This window comes from Microtus oregoni, unplaced genomic scaffold (genome assembly GCF_018167655.1).
Source record: "Microtus oregoni isolate MIOR12 unplaced genomic scaffold, Mior012 000003F_ref0000135, whole genome shotgun sequence".
NCBI lineage: Eukaryota > Metazoa > Chordata > Mammalia > Rodentia > Cricetidae > Microtus > Microtus oregoni.
The window spans coordinates 9873673-9900430 of record NW_024543062.1 but is presented as its reverse complement, the minus strand read 5'-3'; the positions used below and the strand labels follow the sequence as shown (position 1 = coordinate 9900430).

Below are 26758 nucleotides of genomic sequence, written 5' to 3'. Positions count from 1 at the left end.
GGGTACATATTAGCTGAACAGCGCCCACACACACACAGCATGCAAGCCTAGGGTTAGAAACACAAGGGATGACTCTCATTCAGATTCTGGTCCGCTCCCCACCCCTCCCCCGCACTCTCCCCCCCCCTCCCCGAGATCCACAGTTACTTCAGCAGCTTTGCACCCATGATCCTGGAGCCCCGGGTCCTGGTTCCCGTGCCTGCCTTATCTCTCTCCTCCCTCACATTTTCCGCAGCAACAAAGCCAAACACAGTACCGGGGGGGGGGGGGGGGGGGGGGGGCTTTCACGCTTCCATGCGTTTGGACACGGTGTTCCTTCTGCCTGGAAGGCCGCGCAGCTCTCTCTCTGAGCCGAGCTCGCCCCCCCCCCCCCCGCTCTCATTCAGTCCTCAGCACCCTTCCACAAGGACCCAGCACCCTTCTCTATCTAACTCAAGCCTTGTCTTTTGCTTTGGCTTCGCTGCACGACAGTCACCGATTCCTCTAAATCTCTCCCCTGGCAGGCTCAGGCCTTCTCCAACGCTGGAGTTGTTTGTGGAGGAAAGGGGTTGCTCGCTTGACACCCCAGAGAAAGCGCCTAATCCTGGGTTTGAGCGACGACAGAGCATGCACCTAAGTTTAGGACGGCTCCAAATGTGTCCCATAAGGGTTCTTCTGTGTCCCTGCGGAACCCCGAATCTTGCATTCCGGGTGCACCGTGGCGCAGCAGCCCAGCCCCCCTGGCTTGACATCAGCAAGCTGGAGTAGTCCAGGGGGAAGGGCGGCGTAAAATCGCGAGTATGGACTACAAATCCCGATAGGCATCGCGTGGCCCCGCGGCTGGCGCCTGCGCAGCACGGGCCCGGCGTTTGAGTGGCAAGTTGTTTGTTACAGCGAACACCAGCTGCTGCTGCGCCGGGCGCCGCGCTCCGCCGGGCGCTGTTTGCTTGTCCACCCCGTAGCTCGCTGTACCCCGCAGGTCCTCCCCAGGCCTCCTTTTTTTGCAACTTGCCAAGCTTCCTTTTTTCTGGATCGAGTACAAATCAGTCCAGCACCGAGCACCGGGCCCCCTTCCCTGGGCCGGTTGCCCCAAGGCTTGGGGCGCGCAGGGGGCGGGGGCCGCTGCTCGTCCCCGTCCCCCCCCCCCCTCCCCGCAACTCGGGCCACCGCGGATGATCCGCTGTGGAGGAGCCCTGGACAGACGATGGAACTGCACATTCTGGAACATCGGCTGCAAGTTGCCAGCGTCGCCAAGGAGAGTATCCCGCTCTTCACCTACGGCCTCATCAAACTTGCCTTCCTGTCTTCCAAGACCAGGTGAGAGAAAGAGAGTATGGGGCGAGGGGATGGGGGGGGGCGCATGGTACCCGCCCCGGGACAGACAAAGAGGCGCACCCCGGGGGGACGCAGTGCAAAACAACTTCATCGCTCCCCCACCCCCCGGGATCTCTGCCATCCTCCTGCATCGGACAAAGCCACCCCTGTGCTCTCTAGTTGGGGGTCCCTTCCACCCAGGTCCCCCCCCACCCCACTGCGCCTCCCAACTGCTGACACCAACACCCAACCCTACCCCCCCATCTCTGTCCCTTCCCCGAGATCCTGAGTAACCTCCTCAAATGGCCTCTGATGCATCTGTGAATGAATGAATGAATGAATGAACAAACGAATGAATGAATGAAAAACAGGTGTGGGGATCCGGAGGTGGAAATTAACAAACTAAACATGCCCCATCCCCCCATCCATCCACCACCACCACTCTCCTCCTCCTGGTTGGGCCGGCCCCCCTGTAGCCACTGGCAAGCGGGGAGGGATGGCGCTGAGCTCGTCTACCCCAGAACAGAAAAGATCATAAAATCATTAGTAGATGTTTATCTCCAGGTGCCTGCGAGGGGAGAGAGGAGGTGCAAGCAGCGGGGGAGGGGCTGCAGGGCCAGGGTCGCTGGTTTCTTTTCTCTTTGGGGGTCCAGCGAAGTGGGAGGGAGGGGGGATTTTGTACCATGGAAGGGGAGGAGCAGGCGTGTTTATGGATCTTCCTGGAGGCTGGTCTTGGATGTTGCAGGGGGGAAAAAATAGTGGAAGGCCTTGGGAGGTAAGAAGAAAAAGAAAAAAAAAATTTAAATCTTGTATTTTTCATATTGCTAGGTGTGCGTTTGACTTCATAAACTCCTGTTGGATTAGAGTCGGGTTACCTTTTTTTTTTAATTGCCCTTTTCCCCATGTGGAGTGGAAATTAGAGCAAGCAACGGTTAACTTAAACCTCATTCGCTTACCATTATGATGGGTCTGGGAGGGGGAGCCGTCGAGGCGAAGGTGTTTCAACCTCCCTCTCTTGTACAGGAATGGATTCTTTACAAGTGAAGATTAAGTTAAATTGACAGCGCGCACACACACACACACACACACACACACCTCCTTTCTTCCTAAGCTGTCTTGTCTCCTATGGGGTTGAACTCAGGGGAAAGAGCCTGTTAAAAGTTCTTGCTCAGGGACTTGACTTCAACGTTTTGGAGCTTGGTCAGGGCTATTGTTTGGAAGATGAAGCCAGCTAGGTAGCTTTATATCTGTTTACTTTCTTCTCTGAAGGCTGTTCTCTCTGTGGGGACCCAAGGTTTCACCTCCCTTGTCTGAGGGTAGAACCCCTTGCTCCTTAGATGGCCCCAGGTAAATCATTAAACAGGTCATTTGAAAACAAAGCTAACAGTGCAGATTCTGAACACTCTCTCTCCCACACCCCCAAGTGCAAAAAGCCCCTCTCTTTGTCAGCGCCTTCTAATCCCTACCTACACTCACTTGTCCTCTGCCCACCCCCGGGCAATCCCTAGGACCCAGAGGCTGGAGGGAATGGAGTCCCAACTTCTGGCCCCAGGAGCCTCTGACAGCCCTCTGGTTCCTCCTTTCTTTCACAGGCTGGAAAAAAGAGGGCTTCAAGGCAGACACTCCTTAGAAAGACGGGAGGAAGGCTGCCTCTGGCTGTTCCCTGTGACTTGGTGAAGGGACTGGCCTTTTTGGGCATCCCTCATCTGCGGGCCCCTCCCAGGGTCCAAGTTGAAGGTCTCAAATTAAGACCCAGAGACAAGCTCATATTGGCTTCCTTCACCATAGGGAAACCTTGTCCCCTTGAAAGGCGGGTACCCCTCCTCCCTTCCAGGATAGGCCCAAGTGACCATTTGCAAGATGACTGAGAGGTCGAAGGTCATCTCCTTGTCTCCAGGCACTGACTCTAGAAACCACTGAGTGTAGCCGGGTCTGAGGACTGGCAACCCGCCGCCCTTATGCACTCTGAGCCCAGGCGTGGCTTCGTGTTGGAATTAGCCCCAGTGGCCCAGGCCAGGTCGCCGTCCTTTCTGTCTCTCTCTCTCTCTCTCTCTCTCTCTCTCTCTTTGTCCCTCCATGAAATGGACATAGCACGGCCCCGCCCACTTCTTTTTCAAAGAACTGCTTGCTGGGGGGTGGGTCGTTCAGGTCATGCAAAAACAGCTGTTCACTTATTCACAGCATGAACCATGCAGGTAGTAGATCTTGATTCTTCTCCCCCACCATGTTGGTCCAGATGCCTGTTATCATCTACCTCCCCGCAACGGGGCATCCCCAGAACATCTCACTGCCTGTTTAAAAGAAACAATCACTGTTTCTACTGGGCCAGGTCCTCGCTGTGACATTCGAGGCCTTTTGAGGAACCTGGATCCAGAACGCTTGTCTTTACCTATCCCTCCCCACCCCCACGGGGAGATAAACTAGTAACACCCATGGGTGGCCTGCTTTCGCGCCCCTCGCGCCCCTCTTCCCTCCTGTATGTCGTTCATCTCTTCCTGGAATGTCCCCTCCACCTCTGTCAATTCCACTTCAGTCCTCAAGATGATGACATCACCCTAAACCTCCCCAAGCACTCCCCTGCCTCCACCTCCTAGCAGACTTAGTCACTTCCTCTCGCTTTCTCCTCTTTCTCTCTCTCTTTCTCTCTCTCTCTCTCTCTCTCTCTCCTCCTCCTCCTCCTCCTCCCTTCCTCCCTCCCTCCCTCCCTCTCCTGATGTCTCCTCGGAGTGGAGAAGGTAGAACATGGGAAAGGGAATAACACTGGAAATACTCACTCGGTGCCAGGGTGCCCTGAACCCAAGGGATATAGAGACCGACTGTCCCTCCCTCTCCCTCTGCCTAACTGAGAGCCCAGTCCAGGGAAGGAAAGGGCTGGAGTTAAGGAAACATGGTCCAGCAGGGTAGAAGAAAGGAGGCCCAGGCCTGGGGAGATGGCTCAGCAGTTAGGACTGATTGCTGCTCTTGCAGAGGATCTCAGTTCACTTCTTAGCGCCCATGCCAGGTGGCTCACAGCCTCCAGTAACTCTAGCTCCAAGGGATCCAGTGCCCTCTTCTGGCCTCTGCAGGTACCTGCACTCATGTGCGCATACCCACACACATGTATGTATAAATGTATGTGTATGATTTTGAATAAAGAAAGGGGGAACCGGAAGACTGGCTAGGGCGGCCTGGAAGCCTACCTGAATAAAGGGCTTTAAATGATATGCAGTATCTTAATAGGAATTAGGCAGGAGGGGGATCTAGTCTCTCTATATATAGAAATATAGACATGTAAATGACACATATCCTAGTGTGACGCAGGGAATGACAACCCGGTGACAGAGCTTTTACAAAGAAGGAACTTAGAACTCGGGGATTAACTTGCTCAAGGTCATGAGATCAGTGATAGAGCCCAAGATTTGAGTCTGCATCTCTGTGGATTAAGCTTTGTTTTTGCCAACACAGGTTACAAAGGAGGCTCGTAGTCAGCAGTGCCACCAGCCCTCCTGTTTTCAGTTGCTGTTCAGAAAGAGTCAAGAGCACAGGATCAAACCACTGACCTCCATGTTCCCTTGTACCCGCTTTCTTATTTGCAACAAGGAGTGGACTTGGCCTCCTGCATACAGACAAGCACTCGCTACCACTGAGCCACATCCCTAACCCCTCACTAAGGGATTCTAGATAGGTGATCTACCATTGACCAATACCCTCATCCCCTCACTGGGGGATTCTAGGCAGGTGCTCTGCCACTGAGCTACCCCTCCGGCCTTTTTTCAGTTTTTATTTTGTTTGTTTGTTTTTTAAGATTTATTTATTTATTATGTATACAGCATTCTGTCTGCATGTACGCCTTCAGGCCAGAAGAGGGCACCAGACCTCTTTACAGATGGTTGTGAGCCACCATGAGGTTGCTGGGAATTGAACTCAGGATCTCTGGAAGAGCAGGCAGTACTCTTAACCACTGAGCCATCTCTCCAGCCCCAGTTTTTATTTCGATACAGGGCCCTTATTAAGTTTCCCAGACTGACTTTGAATCACTGTGTAGCCAAGACAAGCCTGGACTCAGGAATTTTCTGCCTTGACCTCCTAAGTAACTGGGACGACAGACCTGGGCTACTACATCCAACTTCAGTATTTTTCTGGCTCCTTAACCTAGCAGTACTTGGATGTATCTTTCCTCAGGGAAAGCTGGAGCAGGGTAGCGGGGCTCCACTTCTACAAGGGGTGTCTCCTGTTATTCAGCCCCCAGGTTGCTCCTCGGAGACACTCTCAAATCCCTAGCTCTGTGCTTGGCTCTGAAATCTGTCACATAGTCCCTAAGCACTTGCGGAACAGCATGTTCAGGGCAGGGGTGGGGACAGCCTGAGTCAAGTCCCCACACTTTCTATCCACTCGTGCTCGTTCATTCATTCTCGTTCCTATTCTGTCTCTCTCCTCTCCTCCTCTCCATCCCCCCTCCCACCCTCACATCCTAGAACTCATTAGGCTAACCGCCCTTCTCCGGCCTTGAAGTCCTGAGAGTGAGCTTCCACCCCTGGCTTAGTTCATCTTAACTCTCGGCAGCTCAGTTTCTTCTCCTCTTTGCAGACTGTTTGGCTAAGTCAAGTGCAGCTTTTAGAGCTGGGGAGATGGCTCACTTGGTGAAGTACCTGTATGCAAGCATGAGCAGCATGAGTTCGGATCCCCAGTGCTTATATTTAAAAAAATGGCTGGGCAGTAGTGGCGTACACCTTTAAGCCCAGCATTCACAAGGCAGAGGCAGGTGGATCTCTGAATTCGAGGCCAGCCTGGTCTACAAAGGGAAATCCTGTCTTGAAGAAAAAAAAAATGGACTGGAGGCTAGAGATGGCTCAGTGGCCAAGAACACACATGGTCTCTTGCAGAGGACCCAAGTTGAGTTCCCAGCACCCACATCAAGCAGTTTACAACCACTTGTAACTCCTGCTCCAGCAAATCTAATGCCCTCTTCTATAACCTGCCATCATGTTTACACATGTGTGTGTGTGCCCCCCACGCACATATACGTAATTAAAAAGAAAACTTTGAAACACGGGGACGATAAACTTCAGGGTTAGAAGAGACTATCTCAGAAAAGGAGGGGTAGAAAAGAAAAAGGGGGAATAGAGAAAAACGGAGGGCGATAACCTAATATCAACCTTTGGTCTCCATGTGAAACATACACGCGTGTGCTTGGGCACACACATGCACCCTCGTGTGCACATAAAAGAGTAACTTTTACTATATACAATATGGTGTGGGAAGGACAGCTGCCTACTGACTTCTCAGAGCTATGACAGAAAGAGCTTGAAGGAGGAACTGTGTCCATTGGCTCACAGTATGACAGTACAGTCTGTCACGGCGGGGAAGGCACGGTGGCATTCATGGCCAAGGGAACACGGCTATGCTTCTCACATCGTGGCAGGCCAAGAAGTGGCTGACAAACAGGAGGAGGAGCCCAGCCATGAAAACTTCAAGGCCTGCCCACAGTGACTTCACTTCTTTCAGGGAGACTCCATACCCCAAATGCCATGCCCTGAACTCTGTTCAAGGGCCAAGTGTTTAAGCTTATGGAGGAAATCTTAGAACCAATGTTAATAGTGATGACAGGAGAGTATTCTGGGATGGAGGGCCGAGAGAAGGCTCTGTCATTAAAAACACATTCTGGCCAGGCGATGGTGGCGCACATCTTTAATCCCAGCACTCGGGAGGCAGAGGCAGGCGGATCTCTGTGAGATCGAGACCAGCCTGGTCTACAAGAGCTAGTTCCAGGACAGGCTCCAAAGCCACAGAGAAACCCTGTCTTGAAAAACAAAAAAAAAAAAAAAAAAAAAAAAAACCACATTCTGCTCTTCCAGAGGACCCTAGTTCAACTCCCAGCACCCACACGAGGTGGCTCACAACCACCTGTAATTCCAGATCCAGGGGATCTGATGCCCTCTTCTGGCCTCTCTAGGCACCCACACTCACGTGTGCATACCCACACATGTAAACAATTTAAAAATACCATAAACCATTTAAAAAGTAGTGTTCTTGCCCACCCAGTGGTGGTGCACACTTTTAATCCCAGCACTCAGGAGGCAGAGGCAAATCTCTGTGAGTTTGCAGCCAGCCTGGTGTACAAGGCTAGCATTAGTACCTCCAAGGCTACACAAAGAAACCCTGTTTCAAAAACAAACAAACAAAAAAAAAAACCAAACAAAACAAAAAGTGTTCTTGGCAGTTTTAACCTAGAAGACAGAATATGGCAGGCTGTTGTTGAGCAGAATTGTAAAGCCATGGTTCTCAACCCTTCCTAATGCTGCAACCCTTTAATATGGTTCCTTGTGTTTCATGTTGTCCCAAGCATAAGATCATTTCATTGCTACTTCATAACTGATTTGCCGCTGCTATGAATTATCGTCTGATATGCACCCCCAAAGAGGTCGCAGCCCATGGGTGGAGAACTGCCACAGTGAAGGGGGGGGAGATGTGAGACGGGCCCTAAGGAAGTAGGAAAGCTGCATGGAGTCAGTGAGGGGTAAGGGGTCTGTAAAAAGGAAAGGTTCCGTGTGAGGAGGAGGATGGGTGATGATGGGGGGTGGGGGTGCAGACTGCATCAGTGCGTTAGATGCGTGTGTGAAACTGTCAAAAGATAACCTGAAAAGAAGTGCTCCGTGCTGGGCCTGATGGTATAGGCCTGTCATTCAAATACACAGGAGGCTGAGGCGTGAGGATCACAAGTTCATGGCCTGCCTGTTCTAGAGTAAGTTCAAGACCAGCCTAAGCAACTTAGCAGGAGCCTGTCTGAAAAAAAAAAAATGTTGGGGGGTGTGTGGCTCAGCAGCAGAACATATGCCTACAGTCTAACAATAACAGGTAGGGGCGTGTCTCAGTGGTAGAGCCCCTGCCTAGAATCCCCTAGTGAGGGGCTGGGGTGTGGCTCAGGGGTAGAGCCCCTGCCTAGAATCCCCCAGTGAAGGGCTGGAATGTGGCTTAGCAGGTAGAACACTCACTCTGGAAGAGTTACGCCCCTAGTACCACCAAAAGTGCTAGGAGCTGGGCTGTTTGGCATCCATTAACCTAAAGATGTGATGGTGTCATCAGGATCTTTTTCTTCTCTGTCTTCCTAACTGGCCGTCCTTAGCAATAGCTGTGTCGCTCTGTGGAGCAGCTGGGTGAGCTTCTTTGTGAACAGGGAAGAACTTAGCTGGAGCAAGTGCTGTGGCTTCCAACAGTGCCCTCCTGCAAAAAAAAACATACAGGCCCTATAATCTCACCCTGCCGCCAAGGCTTACTCGGACTGTCTCACCTTATTGGGTGGAGCTATATCACATGACCATGCATGAGACCGCTATGGACCAATCAGGATTCACCCCTTTAAGGTGGGACAGACTGCATGAAAGTTTCTAGCCTAGAGAAGGGGAGGAATCTTTAGGTGGTCTATCCATCCAGGTGATGGAGGGTAACCACAGTGTGGGGAGGTTTAGGGACACATGACATGTGAGCGCCCTGATCAGGGTGGGTCACACTACAGCCCCTCTGCTTTGCTTGCCTCTGCCCTCTGGAGAGGTTGTGGCTGGTCACTGCCACAGCCTCAGAACCCAGGACCTGGTAAGAGGGATCAGAGACTGTCACCATGGAAATCCAGGCGCTCTGGGACCCTCCTGTCAGTTAGGGCGCTCTAACCACACAGCAGCCCTGAGGAGCGGAAGCCTAATTTTACTGATGAAGGAACAAAACAGGAATACCCAGAAAGGGGTGGGAAGCTGTGGTGTGGACCCAAGAATTCAGATCAGGAAAACCTGTTACTCTGAGCACCTAGCCAGATACTCAAGCTGGCTTGGATTCCTGTCACTAGGAGTCTTTTGATAACCAAGGCCACAACTGGAAGGCAGTGGACATGCTGTAATCTTTGTGTCTGTCTGTCTGTCGCGGTCTGGTGTATGCTTATGTGTGCACGTATGTGCGAAGATACTATACCAGAGCCATACCCCAGCCCTTCACTGGGGGATTCTGGGCAAGCCTGCTATCCCTGAGCAATACCCTCACCCCCTTACTGGGGGATTCTAGGTAGGCATGATGATACCCTTAAGGTGCTCACTGGAGAATCTTAGGCTTTACCACGGTGACAGGTGTCTGTCGTCCCCCCAGCAGTTAGAAGACAAAGGCTGACGTCCGGTACCTTCCTCTGTTGCTCCCCACCTTATCTTTAAGGCATGGCCTCTCCCTGAGCCTAAAGCTCCCCAATTCTACTAGTCTGGCTGGCTAGTGAGCCCCAATGATCCTAACTCCACACCTCCCCGGATCTGAGGTCACAGGCACGCACTGACATGTTTGGCTTTTTACCTTCATGTTGGGAATTTAAACACAGGTCCTAATGGCTGCACTTTATCAATTGAACCAAACACCTAGTCCCTGTTACAGCCTTTACAAAGTGCCATCATGGAAAGCACCTACTAGACATAGTAGTGGCCCAGGCCAGGGGTTGGCAGACTGAGGCAGGAGGGGCATACACTTGAGTCTCACCTGTGCTACAAAACAAACAAACAACCAAAAAGCCCATTTCATTTGATTGGCCCATAGTTTAGGAAGCCCCATAACTGCCACCTGGATTGGGCATACATTGAAGGTCTCTGGTTCATGCTGCCCCGTACTGGGTCTCTGCATTGCTGCTGTATTAGGTCTCACCAACAAACTGCTGGATACCATCCACTAAAGAGACATTTATGCAAGAAGAGCTTAAAGCTATACAAAGTGTGTCTAGATCTTTATTGCTTTCCGAGGTGAACCGGGCTGAGGCTTCTGTCTGAGAATACATTTAGAAAAGATAGGATAGCCCTAGGAGGCCTCCAGGGAAAACTCAAGATAGCCACACTCTGGCATGTATGATCGTGAGCAGATCATTTGACCTGTCCTGTCGGAGCTGTCACCTTCGTAACTGTGAATTGGGGATATAGAGCCTGGTAACCTGCCTTAGCTGAGGTCACAGTCAGAATTGGATGACTTGAGACAAGGTGCTGGGGAGATGGCATAGTGGGTAAAGTGCTTGTCATGCAAGCATAAAAAAGCCAGGCGTGGTGACATGCACTTGGAATTCCAGCACTAAGGAGGCGAGCTGGGTCCCTGGAGTTCTTTGACCAGTCATCCTAGCCTAATGGAAGAGCCCCAGATCCCAGTGAGAGACTTTATCTTTAAAACATAAGGCTAAGGGGCTTGAGGATGACTCCGAGGGTAGCGGCTCTTGCTAAGCATGGGGACCTGAATTCAAATCCCCAGCACACAACGTAAAAGTCAAGCATGACTCCACACAACCTTTTGCACACATAAGAAAGCCAGAGGGGCTGAAGAGTTGGCTCAGCTGTTTTAAGAGTGATTGCTACTCTTGCAGAGGACCTGGCTTTAGTTCCCAGCACCCACCTGGTAACTCACAACAGCTTGTAACTTCAGTTCCAGGGCCAAAGTTCAGGTCCCCAGAACCCTTACAAATGCTGGATGAGTGTGATAGCCACCTGTAATTCCAGCTTGAGAGGCAGAAACAGGATCCCCAGAATAAGCCAGCAGGCACACTAGCCTTAGTAACTAGTTTGGGATTTGATTGAAAGACCCTGCCTCGGTGAATAAGGTGGACGAGCAAGACAGCACATAAGGCAAAGCTGGGACCCCCACAGGCACATTTACACACATACATACACCGTGCACACTTGACCACGTGCATATACCTTATCCACACCACACACCGTACACATGTGTAAACACATATACATATACCATATGCGTACACGTGAGAACTATTTCCACACACTGTCCATGAAAACAGACAAAAGAACAGATGGTCTCTGCCCATGGTAGAAGGTGACACCCCTGAGGCTTGACAGGGACGCCAAACTCCCACCTAGAGGTGACCACTGAGACCGATTTCACATGCTTATTCCAAATCCCTGGCCATATTTCTACTGTGCTACAATCCTCACATGAGTCTGTAGAGGTGGCTTGGTTGGTAAAGGACATGAGGACCTGAGTTTGGTCCCTAGAATCCGAATTTTAACAAAAACAACAACAAAAAAAAACAGCTAGGCTTGGTGGTGAACGTGAAATTCCAGTGCTAGGGGAGCAGAGACAGATAGATGGGCCCCTGGGACTGGCTAGCCAGCCAGCCTAGCCCGTTCAGTGAGGGACCAGGCAAATGACCGACTCTGACTCAAAACAACAAGGTGGACAACAGCTAAAGAATGACAGCCTCCGTGTTGCACAGGAGCACACATGCATGCATACTCGTGCACACACGTTGTCTTAGTCAGGGTTCTATTCCTGTGAAGAGACACCATGACCATGGCAACTCTTAGAAAGGAAAGCGTTTAATTGGGACTGGCTTACATTTTCAGAGGTTTAGTCCATTATCATGGTGGGAAACGTGGAGGCACGCAGGCAGACAGTGCTGGGGAGGTAGCTGAGAATTCTACATCCAGATTGGCAGTCAGCAGGAGAAAAAGACACTGGGCCTGGCTTGAGCATTTAAAACCTCAAAGCCCACCCCCAGTGACACTCCTCGTCCAACAGGGTTACACCTCCTAGTCCTAGCCAAGTAGTGTCACTCCCTAATGGCCAAACATTCAGAGCTGTGAGCCTATTATACAGGCTACCACACAGATGCACCTGTACACACACAAATACACATGCAACACATGTGTACTTAAAAGAATCCTCCTCCTCCTCCTCCTCCTCCTCCTCCTCCTCCTCCTCCTCCTCGGGCTCTCAGCCTGGCCTTTTGCTCCAGGCTCACATTTCTTTCCTGGCAGGGTAGTTCAGTCATATTTATGTCAAGTACATGATATAAACAACCTAGGAGAGGAAGGGTTGGTTTGTCTGTGGTTTCAGAGGTTTTGGTCCATCCTGGTGAAGAAAGCAACGGTCAACAGCTCATTTCGTGGCTGCAGGACTGTGTGGTGAGGCTGTTCACATCGTGGTAGACCAGAAAGAAAAATGGAAGCTGTAACAAGAAGGGACCTAAGCCTGAGGTTAGCCTTGAATTTATAATCCTCCTGCCTCCACCTCCCAAGTGCTGAAACTACACACCCTCAGCCCTACACCCAGTTTCTGAATTGTTTTTAAAATGTCTGACGTCGCCGGGGCGATGGTGGCGTATGCCTTTAATCCCAGCACTTGGGAGGCAGAGGCAGGCGGATCTCTGTGAGTGCGAGACCAGCCTGGTCTACGGATCGAGTTCCAGGACAGGCTCCAAAGCTACAGAGAAACCCTGTCTCGAAAAACCAAAAAAATAAAATAAAATGTCTGATGACTCCAGCACTCTCAGGGAAGAGCAACAGCACCCCTTCCTCTCTCTCCTTCCAATGCGTGCCTTAGGGACTCTGGGAACATCCGAGGCTAGGTCATAAACAGTGAGCTCTGCCTAGTGTTTGCCACCTCTTGCAGCCTTTGCTTGGTAGGAAGCCTGCTGCCATATTGTGAGGATACCCAGTCCTCAGGAGGTTGAGGCAGGAGGATCACACGTTCAAGGCCAGCTTGGGCTACATGGCAAGACCATGTCTCCAAAAAGAGGACAGAAAGAGATCGAATAATTCGGTTTTAAACTCAGAATCTCTGCTGAACTCCATTTGTTCTAGCATCTGCCAGCTCTTTGAAGGCTGCTGCCTCCTTTGTCACTCTGCTGGAGGACCCCAGTTGGCAATGGTTCCTCTTTCCTTCCTCCCTGACAGGGAATAGCATTTTCTTTTGCTTCGGGTGGAGCCTCCTGTGATTTGCTGCCCTCAACAGATGTAAGACCCACAGTGGGGGCCGGAGATGTAGCTCAGTTGCTAGCGTGCGTGAAGCCCTGAGCTCCACCCCAACACCGCACATCTCAGCAGTGAGGAAATGGAGGCAGGAGGATCAGGAGTTCAAGGCCTGCACTACTGTTTCTTAAACAAAAAGAACAGGAAACAGGCTGGAGTGTTTTCAGTGGTGAAAGCACTCGCTGCTCTTTCAGAGAATCAGGGTTCAATTCCCAGCACCTACACAGGGCAGCTCACAACCGCCTGTGACAGCTCTATCCCCAGGGAATCCACCAACCGCCCTCATCTGAGCTCTTCAGGTACTCAGACACGCGAGTAACGCAGAATTTAAGTTAAAAAAAAAAAAAAGAACTCAGATAGTAAACTTTAAATGAATAAAGTACTGGGAAGAGGTGGAAAGATTGGAACCTGGAACCCTCACAAATTGCTGGTGGGTATGTAGGATACTCTTTAGGAGTGGGACACTGTCTCCAAAAATGTAAAAGCAGAGCTAGCGAGATGGCGTAGCAATTGCTGTCAAGCCTGATGATTTGGGTTCATTACCTGGAGCTCACATGAGGAGATGGAGAAGTAGCTCCCACAGGGTGTCCTCTGATCGCCACCCATGAACTATAGCCATCATGTCCACAGAGACAGACAGGCAGACACACACACAAGTATAAAGAAATCAGTTTCTAAAAATTGATACTAGAAAACCGAGTGTAGTGGAACCCAGCTCTCATCCCAGCATCACACTCAAGCAGGGGTTTAAGGCCAGCCTGGTCTACAGAGAGCATTGGCAGCCACCTTGAGCTACATAACAGGACCTGGTCTCAAGAGAATCTAGGCGAGGAGATTGGAGCTATGGCTCAGGAGTTAGGAGCATTTGCTGCTCTTGCAGAGATCCTGAGTTCTGTCACCAGCACCCACGTGGTGGCTCACAGCCGCAGCTTCAGGGGATCTGAAGCCCTCTTCCAGCCTCCATCTGCATCTGCACACACACATAACTAAACTTATATATGTTAACATATATATATTAATCTGAAAGGAAAGAAAATGAAAAGAATTACATTTGCGGGCTGGAGAGATGGCTCAGAGGTTAAGGGCATTGCCTGCTCTTCCAAAGGTCCTGAGTTCAATTCCCAGCAACCACATGGTGGCTCACAACCGTCTGTAATGAGGTCTGGCGCCCTCTTCTGGCCTGTAGGCATACAGACAGAGACAGAACATTGTATACATAATAAATAAATATTTTTTAAAAAGATTTTTAAAAAAAAGAATTACATTTGCCTTTCTGGGTATACCCTGAAGAGTTGGAAGGAGGATCATGCGTGACCTATACATGCATGTTCCCAGCAACATGATTTACCAAAACCAAAATAGGGTCGAAGCCCAGGCATCCGTCAACAGGTGAACCATGACTTGCTACATGGGTGTGGTGAAATACTGTCCACCTTCAAGGACGAGCTGACAGCTGCTACAGCTCGGATGCACTTGTAGAAGAACATTGTGCTAAGATATACGTCAGTGGGGGTGGGGAGGCAGGCTGTGTTACTTCTCTGAAGTCCTCAGTAGCTCACTTTTTTTTTTAGAGACAGCTGAGGCAGGTGTGGAGTCCCGGCACTTGGGAGGTGAAGGCAGAAGGATCAGGAGTTGAGTGAAGTTAACTGCATAGTAAGTTTGAGGCCAGCCTAGGCTACATCAGACCCTGCCTCAAAAATAATCATAGGGGGGCTGGAGAGATGGCTCAGAGGTTAAGAGCATTGCCTGCTCTTCCAAAGGTCCTGAGTTCAATTCCCAGCAACCACATGGTGGCTCACAACCATCTGTAATGAGGTCTGGTGCCCTCTTCTGGCCTTCACGCATACACACAGACAGAATATTGTATACATAATAAATCAATAAATTTAAAAAAAATAATAATAATCATAGAAGGGCCAGAGAGATGGCTCAACAGTTAAGACTGCTTGGTGTAGCCAGGCATAGTGGCACATGCCTTTAATCCCAACCCTTGCAAGGCAGAAGCAGGTGGATCTCTGAGTTTGAGCCAGCCTGGTCTACATAGTGACTTCTAGTACAGCCAGGGCTACATTATGAGAACCTGACTCAGACCAAAAAAAGGGGGGGGGGGAATACGAGACCAAAAATACAGGTGTGGGGAACTCACACCTTTAATCCCAGAATTCAGGAGACAAAGGCAGGGAGATCTCTGTGAGGCCAGCCTGGTCTACAAAGAGAGTTTCAGGACAGCCAAGGCTATTCTACAGAGAGAAACCATGTCTTGAAAAAACAAAACAAAAACAAAGAAACAAAAAACCCTTAATGCTCCTGGAAAGGACCTGAATTTAGTTCCCTGCCTTCCAAAGGGCTACTCACCACTGCCTGTAACTCCAGCTTGGGGGATCTGATGCCCTCTTCTGGTCTCATGGGCACAGACACTCATAAACATACATGTATATATACATATAAATAAATCTTTACAAAAGATACTAAAAATAGTAATAGTGTTACTATTCTTGTCTGTGTAATAGCCAGGGGCTGGGGGAGGGGCTTAGAGTTATTGCTTAAGGGTATTGGGTTTCAGTTCTGCAACATGAAAGAGTTCTGGAAACAGGTGGCCTTCATGGTTACACAACGTGACTGTCCCTTCTGCCACAGGATTGTGCAGAGAGTTAATATGGTACAGTATAGATTCTAGATGCATTACCACAGTTTTAAAAAGTACTTTTAAAAAGGTCTGTCATCCCAACAGCACAGGAGGCTGAGGCAGGAGGATGGTAGATTCAAGGCCCAGACTGGGTAATTTAGTAAGACTCCGTATCAAAAGAAAAGCTGAGGGCATGACTCAGTGGTAGAGCCCCTGCCTAGAACCCCCAGTGAGGGGCTGGGGTGTGACTCAGAGGTAGAGCCCCTCCCTAGAATCCCCCAGTGAGGGGTGGGGGTGTGGCTCAGTGGTAGAGCACCTTGTGGGGGCATGTCTTGGTAGGGGAGAGCTTACCTAGAAAAAAGCAAGGGAGGGGGAATTTGCATAGTCTGGACCTAAGATGCTTTCCTCCTGCCCTTGGACATCAGGACTCCAGGGTATTCATTCTCTAGATCCCAACACCCGAAACAATGGCCCCTCAGGTTCTCAAGCCTTCAGCTGGGACTGGCAGTTAAACCATCAGCCTCTGCCCAGGGTCTGAGGTCTTCACGCTAGACTGAAGACGGGACTTTTCAGTACCATGGTCACTAATAACATACTGATAATACAGTAATGTGTCACAGTTCTCTAACAAATCTCATCTAGATGGATGGATGATAAATAGGCTGATGATCAGTCCATGGGTGAATGATAAATAGGTAGGTGGGTAAATAATTGATCAGGTAGATAGATGACACATATATCCATGGACACATAGATTCATCAATTATGTTGATTAATTATTCAAAAATTAAGTCTACCTGTTGAGTACAGCTATGGTTTTTTAATGTAGCCCAGGCTGGTCCCGACTCAGAATGTAGCTGTGGATGACCTTGAACTTCTGATCTGCCTGTCTTGACCTTCCAAGTGTTGGGATTACAGGGGTGTACCCCCACGTCTAATTTATTGCTAAGCAAGCACTGTGCCAACTAAACCAGGTCTGCAGCCAGGGTGTTTTTTTTTTTTTTCCTAGCAAATACAGAACCGTGCTTATCTGAGTCTGAAATGTTCTTGGAAGGTCACGTGATAAAGGTTGGCTGCCAGCTGCCAGGGCTTTGGGGTAGCGGTTGGATCATGAGGGTTCTGACGGTAACATTGCATTGATCCATGGACGGACTCGGAATTTATTTTTTAATGAAACTAAAGACTTGTGAGGCTTTCATACACGTATACGGTGTGTCATAATCCGAACCACCGGCACTCATATCTTCTCCCATTTGCTCTCCCGTTTCCTCCTTCTCCACACCAGCCCCCCAACTTCATGTCCTCTTTTGTTATTTTTTTTAATCCTACTTAAAATGACAAAATAAGCCACATGGTGGTGGTGCATGCCTTTAATCCCAGCACTCAGGAGGTAGAGGTAGGCGGATCTTCTTGAGTTCAAGGCCAGGACAGCCAGGGCTGTTGCACAGAGAAACCCTGTCTTGAAAAACAAAAGAATAAAATAACAAAAATAATTACAAAAGCTAGGTGTGGTGACTCATACCAGGAAGGGGGAGAGAAGGAGGAGGGGAGGGAAAAAAAAGAGAAAAATAAAACCATCTTGACCAAGCAAAGAGCACCATCTTGGGACTGGTGCTAAGTGCTGGGAGGGTGGAATCTTAAATGCCCGTTTATCCTTCTAGCTACCTCTCCACTCACATTTTAATGGGGTATGAATGCCAGTGCCAGAAGCTGCACTGTGTGGCTCCTCCCTGAGGACCACTAGCCACGCAGAGAAGGTCCAAGAGAAAGAACTGAGAACTGCGTGGCAGGCGCGGGGTGAGGGGGTGGGGGGGGGCTGGAGAGATGACTCAGCAGTTCCAAGCCCCTGCTGCACTTACAGAGAACCCTGGTTGGGTTCCCAGCACCATGTTAGATGACGCACAACCTCCTGTTAACTCCAGCTCTGGGGGATCTGAGGCCCCCTTCTGGCTGCTGTGTGCACCTGCACTCATGTGTACATATATACAGACAGGCACACATATACATATTTAAAAGAAAAAGAATTTACAGAAAAAAATGCATAAAATCCCAGCTTTCTCCCAGGGAGCATCTCATGTTCCCTAGTAAAGTGTAGCCATCACACAGGGTGACTTGGTGAACAGTCAAGACACTGGAATTATAGTCATGGGCATGGCCATAGATTCCCGCCAACCTAAAGTTCCTCCTTGGACAACTTACTAGGGGCCTGCAGTGACCAGAGGAGCCCAGGCTTCAGGAAGGGATACTGTCCCCACACGCCAGCCTGCCTCCAGCTATGGTGCTTTGCTGTTGTCTTGTTTGGTGCTTGGTGAGACAGTAGCCTAGGCTTTGTCATGAACTCACAGCAGCCCTCCTGCCTCAGCTCCCATGTGATGGGATTACAAGCCTAAGATCATCGCGCCGAGTTTTTTTTTTTTTTTTTTTTTGGTTTTTCGAGACAGGGTTTCTCTGTGGTTTTGGAGCCTGTCCTGGAACTAGCTCTGTAGACCAGGCTGGTCTCGAACTCACAGAGATCCGCCTGCCTCTGCCTCCCGAGTGCTGGGATTAAAGGCGTGCGCCACCACCGCCCAGCCCCGCGCCGAGTTTTATATGATGCCAGGTATAGAACCTAGGGCCATGTGTATGCTGAGCAAACACTCTACCCTCTGGGAGGCCAGAGGTTAACTGTGGCTGCTGTTCCTCAGGCCCTGTCCACCTTTTTGTTTGAGCTGGGGTTTCTCCCCAATTTAAAACTCACCAAATAGCCTAAGCTGACTGGCCAGCGGGCCCAGGCTTCCTCTGCTGGAATCCCAAGTCAGAATGACACATTCGACCCTTTCGCGTGGGTTCCGGAGTCATGCTCAACCCCTGTCCCTCTGCCCAGCCTTCCACCAAGTGGGTTTAGATCTCAGCAGGGGCAGTCGGGTGGACAGGCCTCCCATCCCTAGGTGCATGCATACAGAGGCTGCCAACATGGCCTTGCAGTCTTGCCCCTTTTCCTCTGATTCCTACTGCCTGTCAGGATGTTGCCAGGAAGTCCCTCCTCTTTCCTGAGACAGGGTCTCGCCGTGTCGCTCAGATTGGTGTTTAACTCAGGACCCTCCTGCCTCAGCCTCCTGAGTACTGAGTATCTAGGCTTACATGGCCCCATCCAGACTTCTACCGGGTGTGTCGTCAGTGTGTGGTGTGTGGTGCACGCATGTGCAAGTGGTATGTGTTGTACTTCCGCAGAAGGTGTCTCAGGACCCTGAGTGTCTTCTCCTATTGGTCTCCATCTTGTTGCCTTGAGATAGATAGGGTCTCTTACTGAACAGCAAGCTCCTGGGATCTGCCTGCTGGCTTTTTACGTGGGTGCTGGGCGCTCACACTCAGGTCCTAACCCACCATGCCCTCTCTTTCGTCTTCTGTGGTCTCAGCAGGGACCCTGTGATAAATTCTGCCTCTAATTAAATGAGCACTTTCTCTTCTCTTCCTTTAGTTCTGTGTGTCTGGTTCACCCCTCTCCAAAGAAGGCTTTCTGGCAGATACTACCTCCCGCTCACCCACCCTGTCTGCCTTCTGGCTGCAGGTGTGTTTCCCAGACAGGGCTGGGCCTAGCCCAGGTTTGGGGACTTGTGGCCCAGGATGCCCTGGGGAGAGGCCCTGGTAAGGGCCTCTCTTCTGCTGGGTGAAAGAAACGGAGAGTAAACAGATCGAATTTCCAGAGGCAGCCAGGCCATCCACCCGGGCGTCCACACTGATTGAAGACAGGAATGTGTTCTCAGAGGTGACTCAGCTCCTGGGCCCCTGATCCAGGCAGCCTTGGGCTTTGGCTTTGCCTGGGTGGTTGGCTCCAGCCGGGCCCAAAGGGAACAGCAGTAAAATTTTGAAGACCAACTGACTTGTGTGACTACGCATCAACCCCCTAAGGGCAAGGGAACACAGCAGATGAAGCCTGCTGCAGGCTGGGTGATCTCCCAGGTTCACTGTGGAACAGGCAGTGTGAGAGGGTGACTTGGAGACATTTCTCTAGAGCCTGGCCTAGAGGCTGAGACAGGAGGATCTCAAGTTGCAGGCTGGCCTGTGCTACACAGAATGAAGGAAGAAGTCAGGGAGGGAAGAGGAAGAGAAAGGAGAAAGGGAGAAAGAAAGGAAGGGAAGGAAGGGGTGTGGAGGGAGAAGGAAGTCAAAGGAAGATGGAGGGAGGGAGGGAGGAAGGGAGGGAGGGAGGGAGGGAGGGAACGAGCAACATTTCAGTTGACAGCAACGATAGCTAGGGAAAGGCAAGTATGGGAAGAACAGCTGGACCTGGACCTGGAGGAACCTGAGGATGGTAGAGGGAGAGACCAAGGCTAGCAAGGCCCCCAGGGTGCTCCAGAGCTGTCTCCTACTGGAGAGAAGTCCCTTTAGGGAACAGAAGACAGTGGCCATTGCCAAGAAGGTGGAGACTATTGGAAACTCAGGGTTTCTGGAACGGCTCTGGTCAGCTGGATAGGGGCCCAACCACAGGTCAAGGGCAGGATAATAGGACATCAGTCTTTGGATGTGGACCGTGGAGGTCGTTGGTGAGATTAACCGGGTGGAGCAAAGCTAACTGCCGTCCAGCTGGCAAGGGTTTTAAGCATGTGACCTGAGGAAGAGATGTGGATGAAGGACAACCCTTTGGAGAATGGAAGACACTTGAGCCTAGAGAAGTGACTAAGAGGACTTGCTGTTGGTGCAAAGGACCCCACTTCAGTTCCCAGTACCCCTGTGGGGCAGCACACAACTGCCTACAGCTCTAGCTTTAGGGGATCTAACACCCTCTTTCTAAACCCTGTGGTCACGTGCACAGACCCCCACACACAGACGCAAATTATAAAAAAGATCGATCTTTTTTTGTTTTTACTGAAGAGGCTGGAGAGGTAGCTCAGGGATGAAGAGTACTTGCTGCTCTTTGAGAGGACTCGGGTTCTGTTCCCAGCACCCACAGAGTGGTTCGCAGCCATCTGTAACTCCAGCTCCAGGAGATCTGATGCTCTCTTCTGACTTCCGTGGGCACCAGGCACTCATGGGCAATACACATACACATGTAGACGAAACACTCACACACATAAAATAACTCTCAATTCCTTTTTTTTTTTTTTTTTTTTTTTTTTGGTTTTTCGAGACAGGGTTTCTCCACAGAAATAATAATTGGAGGGAACTTGAGCCCTGGGAAGGGAAGAGCCAAGGATGAAGAATGTGGTGAGGAAAGAGGTGCTTGAGGGACACAGAAAGGAGTCACAGTTTGTGAAAGAAGCCATTCCCATTCCATTCTCCCTCTCCCCCCCCCCCCCAGTTTCTTTGTGTAGCTTTGGAGCCTATCCTGGAACTAGCTCTTGTAGACCAGGTTGTCCTCGAACTCAGAGACCCACTTCTGCCTCCTGAAGACTTGGGATTAAAGGCAAGCACCACCACCGCCTGGCTGAAAGTGATTCTTAAAAGCCAAACTGCACCCTGATGGTGGTGACACACACCTTTAATCCCAACACTCAGGAGGCAGAGGCAGGCGAATCTCTGAGTTCGAGGTTAGCCCGGTCTACAGAGTTTCAGGATAGCCAGGGCTACAAAAAAAAGAAAAGAAAAAAGAAAAACAAACTGTCTCAAAAGCCAAACTGCACATAGTTTCAGGGTTTTGAGAAGGACCTGAGTAGATTCCTGTATCATAGAAATTAAGGTGCTTGGTGAGCGGGATAGGGAGAAATAGGCCTTGGAAGGGAAGGAAGTGGAGTCAAGTGTCAGGGAGGGGATGTCTAGGCTGGAGGAATGGTGAAGGTTATCTAAACATGAGGCTGGACACAGGGGCCACCAAGGACAGACAGCTAAAAGAACACAGCCATTGACAGGGAGTTTGAGTGGCATTGACCCAGAGAACAGGGCACTTGAGTTACTAGGCAACCAGTCAACAGCCGCAGGCAACACCCGAGCTGGGCCCTCCAGGGAATGTCGTTTGCAGTTAATAGTGTCTGGGATGTGGGGAGACGGCCACAGGACCACAGATTGCTTCATGGGCAAGGGTTGACTTCCTCTGTTCTTATCTTCCTGTGTTGACAGAAAGTTGGGCATCCTTCGGAGGATGGATGGGCTGTTATGCAGAGCAAGGAACATGGGAAATTCACTGGGTATCAAGTCCCATCAGGAGAGGGAAGAAAATGTCATAGCTTTTGTCCAAACTCAGTACAAGGAAAAAAAGGAACAGATACAGCTAGGGGTGTGGCTTACACCGCATTAGAGATCTTACCTAGAACCCCCCAGTGAGGGGCTGGGGTGTGACTCAGTGGTAGAGCCCCTGCCTAGAATCCTCCAGTGAGGGGCTGGGGTGTGGCTCAGTGGTAGAGCCCCTGCCTAGAATCCCCCAGTGAGGGGCTGGGGTGTGGCTCAGTAGTAGAGCCTCTGCCTAGAATCCCCTATTGAGGGGTTGGGGTGTGGCTCAGTGGTAGAGCCGCTGCCTGGAATCCCCCAGTGAGGGGCTGGGGTGGTGAGTCACAGAGGAGGCTGACACAGAAGGGTCGGAGGTTGAAGACTGGAACAGACCTGGCACTTGCTGATTCCAGGCTGGCCCAGAATGGTTACTCACAGTGTAACCCCGTCTGGTTGAAATGTACGGCAACCCTTCATGGCACCGGATGTCAAGTGTGCTGTACCAGATACCAGGCTGGTACTGCGTAATGATTAAGGGAGCTCTTCCTCGTACACACTGTGTGCAGGGTCCCTGTCACATCGTGATACATGGTCAGCCCAAACCCTGCCCCCACTGTCCTCCAGTCCCCTTATGGATAGCTTCAGACTGTGGAATACCATGAGGAGCATCTCTTAGCAAAGGAAAAGGAGATGGCTGCTGGCTGGTACCCTGCCCTGCCCTCCAGATGCTTGACTGAGGTAATAAAGATGAGCTGGAAGTTCACTGAACAGGGAGGGGTTCACTCCATAGTGGGAAGGGCAGCTGCAGAAGACGTGACGCTGAGACGATAGGTAGGTGGGTCGTGAAGGAGGGTGACCAAGTAGAAGCTGGTGATAGTGTCCACCCGAGCTCACACAGTGGGGAGGCATGGAGAAAGGAAGACGGGGCCTGCGAGGATGGCTCAGTCAGTAAAGTGTTCGCTATGGAAGCGTGAGGACTTGAGTTTGGTCACCAGAACTTCCGCTTAAAAAGCTGGGTGTGCTGTCATGTGCTTGTAACCTCAACACTGGCGAGGTAGAGATGGGGGGTGGGGGGACAGGACCTGGGACTCACTCACTGGCTGGTTAGCCGAGCCTACTTGGTGAGCTGCAAGCCAGTGAGAAACTCGCCTGACCGACAGTGGTGGTGCACACTTTTAATCCCAGTACCCAGGAAGCAGAGACGGGTGGATCTCCTGTGTTCGAGGCCAGGCTGGTCTACAGCCTGAGTTCCAGGACAGCTTGGAACTACACAGAGAAACCCTTTCTGGAGGGGGTGGGAAAGCTAGTCGTAGGGCTAGTGAGGTGGCTCCGTGGGAAAAGGGACTAGCCACCAAACCTGATGACCTGAGTTCAATCCCACGTGATGCAAAGGAAGAACCAACTCCCACAGGTTGTCCTGAGAGCTCTACGCACACAGTCTGGCACACCCACAAACTCAATACATAAGTAAATAAATAAATGTTTAAAAAATACATGACGGTGAATAGCATCACCCACCTTAACAGCTACGGTTGTAGTGGACCACGTGTGTACGTACACACAAAGAAGGAAAGAACGGAAGACTTGGTACTCGTAATACTAGTCCTCAGGAAGCTGGATCCGGGGAATTGCTTCAAGTTCCAGGCTTTCCTGGGCCTGTGTGTAACCATGAGGACCTAGAACCCAGGGATAGCCTGAAATGCCCTGTAGTGGGGGGTAGGGTGGAGAGACAGGATATCACTAGGGCCAGCTAAGTAACAGTGTAAGCTCCAAGTTCCAGAGAGACCCTGCCACAAAGGAATAAGGGGGAGAGGGATAGAGGAGGACACTCAACACCCTTCCCTGGTTGCTGATATATATAGGCACACGCATTAGCGCACTTGCGTGCATGCGTGTACCACACAAACACATATACAAACAGTAAAGGGAAGGAAACGTCTGCATATCCTAGAGCAGTGGTTCCTCTCCAATGCTGCTGTGACCCTTTAACACAATTCCTCATGTGTGGTCTGTCTCACAAACACACACCGCCAACCGTAAAATTATTTCATTGGCTACTTCATAACTAACTTCACTATCATTATGAATTGTAATAATTAATCTAGTATGCAGGATATCAGGTTGTCCTGGAGGGTCAGGTGGGGTGAAGTTCACAGACACAGGCCACTTGGTGACCAGCAAGAGCAGCAGGTCCCTCTGTCTCCTCTGTCCTAAAGGCCCTCTCTGAGGCGGTGTGCACAATGAATTGAGATGGACATCCAGCAGCTGGCTGGCCCCCTGGGACATGTCACTTCAACAACTTATTTATTTATACCTCGTGTCCACAGAGGCCCTAGTTGCCGTCTGCTGGTGTTTATGCCCTCCAGACCAATGTGTCTGGTCTATTTCTGGAGTGTCCCTACAGCTTTGAGGGTGACTGGAGTATGTGTCTTGCTCTCTCTCTCGGGCAGCTGGGAGGCCCATCCCTCCCGGCATGCACCTGTTAGAGCCATCTGGAAGCTGGAAACTTCAAGGCTCTCTCTGAGGATGTGGGACCCCTATGAAGGAAGGAACACCCCTCCTAGAATATTGATTGCCACTTACAAGGTGATGGTTTAGTGTTGTTATTCTGAGGCAGTTATTAATTATAAAATGGACAGGCGGTGGTGGCGCACATCTTTAATCCCAGCACTTGGGAAGCAGAAGCAGGTGGATCTCTGAGTTCGAGGCCAGCCTGATCTACTGAGTGAGCTCCAGGACAGCCAAGGTGACACGGAGAAACCCTGTCTCTAAAAGAGTTACAAGTTGGCTATGAAACAGGCATGGCTAGAGATGTCACCAAGGAACCGAGGAGGTCTGACAGGATGGTTCAGTGGGTAAAAGGGGCCTGCGGCTAAGTCTGCCAACCTGAGCTCAGTCCACAGAACACACATGGTGAACGGAGAGAACCTCCTCCTTTAAGTTGTCCTCTGACCTCCACGCGTGCACCACAGCCTGCTCACGTTTGCACAGACACAGGTGAACAGGGGAGGAGCTGGAGCTGAGTGTGTGTTAGTGACTCATCAGAAAAATTAACAACACAAGAAGTGTGTGTCACCTGGCCCCAAACAGGCATCCTCTTGAAGATCGGGTTTGCTGGCGGTTGTTCTGTTTCGGGATTTTATTTATAAGGATGCGCATGAATGTGCCTGGCTGAGGTTCACGCGCACCACAGGGAGGTCAGAGGGAGCTGGGTCTGCTGGAACTGGAGTGGCAGACAGTTGTAAGCCTCTTGATCCGGATGCTTGGAACCGAACACAAGCCCTCTACAAGAGCAGTAAGTGCGGTTGACCACAGCCGTGGCTTCAGCCCCTTGAAGATCAGGTTTGTGACATGCCATTCACACATAGCAAATGCTGCTCTTTTAGCCAGCTGTGGTGGTGCACATCTGTAATCCCAGCCCTTAGTGGGTAGAGGACTGGGACATGAAGGTCAGCCTTACAACGTGAGTGATGAATGAATTGGAGTCCAGCCTGGACTGTGTTAAAAAAAAAAAAAGTCACCCTTTTTAGTGGACAGTTCTTTGGGTTTGATGGAGATGTAGGATTTTGCAGCCACCACTATATACCAGAGAGTACACCGGGGACCTGATGATGTAGCTTAGTGGTAGAGCACTTGCTTAGAATCCCTCAGTGAGGGGCTAAAACATGGCTCTTGGTGGAGCACCTACCTAGAATCCCCCAATGAGGGGCTGGGGCGTGGCTCAGTGGGAGAGCACCTGTGACTCAGCAGGAGGCCTTCCAGACTAATCAGATGTTCTGTGTCTTTGTGCTCAGGTGCAAGTTTTTCAGTCTGACAGAGACTCCCGAGGACTACACCATCATCGTGGATGAGGAAGGTTTCCTTGGTAAGTGTCTCCCATCACAAAGTGGGACACCTGCCCGCCTCCTTATTTCTTTTTCTATTTTCTTTTTTGTTCAAAAAAAAAATGGGGGAGTGCTCGCTTCGGCAGCACATATACTAAAAAAAAAAAAAATGGGGGAGGGAATCTGTTTGGGGTGTTTTGTTTTGTCTTTTGGAAATTGGGCATTTGGTGGTGATGCCTTTTTTTTTACCTTTTACATTTATTGGTTTATTGTGTGTCTGTGTGCACACACATGGCAGAACATGTGTGTGGAGGTCAGAGGGCAACCTGTGGAAGTCAGTTCTACCGTTCCATGTGGGCTCTAGGTGTTACCCTAAGATCCTCAGGCCTGGTGCCAGCACTTTTACCTTCTGGGCTATCTCATTGGCATTTGTTTGTTTTGTTTGTTTCTGAGATAAGGTCCCAGTATAGCTCAGGCTAACCCAAACTTACGATGCTCCTCTACAGCCTCCCAAGTGCTGAAATTATAGGAATGTGACATCATACCTAATTTTTTTCCCATTCTCTTTCTTTAATGTTTTTCATACAAAATCATTTTTATGTGTTTAGTTAATGTGCGTGTGTGTGTGTGTGTGTGTGTGTGTACTGTGTGCATGCAGAACCCTGTGGAGGTCAAAAGAAAGCATCAGACCCTCTGAAACTGGACTTAATGGCTACCGTAGAGATGCTGGGAACCAAAACGAGGTCCTCTGCAAGAGCAGTAAGGGCTCTTAACTACTGAGCCATCTCTCTTATCCTTATTTTTCCATTTTTTAAATTTAAATATCATTTGGTTATCATAAAATGTATTCTTTTGAGGATTAAAAAGATGGCTCGGTGGTTAAGAAGACAAGTTGAAACTCCAGAGGACCTGGGTTTGATTCCCAGCCCCACCCGGTGACTCCTGACCACCTGTCACTCCAATCCCAGAAGATCTAATCCTCCTTCTGGCCACTGTGGGCACCAGGCACACAGATGATACATAGACAGATGTGCAGGCAAAACACCCATACACATAAGATATTATAATAATTTTTCAAAAATGAATCACCATTTCTTTTTTGAAGTAGAAGTATGGCAGGTTGTTGTATTTGGTTTTTGAGATAGTCT

At 50.3% G+C, this 26758-nt stretch overlaps 1 protein-coding gene across 1 annotated transcript in view; it reads left to right on the top strand.

Annotated features, from left to right (window-relative positions):
- The first annotated feature begins 876 nt into the window (after positions 1–876).
- The window catches only part of Castor2 (cytosolic arginine sensor for mTORC1 subunit 2), a 43101-nt gene continuing 17219 nt past the window's right edge, over positions 877–26758 (top strand). Inside the window, exons 1-2 of the mRNA XM_041648124.1 lie at positions 877–1296; positions 25581–25651. Coding sequence (XP_041504058.1) covers positions 1184–1296; positions 25581–25651 — 184 coding nt within the window. The 5' untranslated portion in view covers positions 877–1183. The remainder of the gene's footprint in view (positions 1297–25580; positions 25652–26758) is intronic.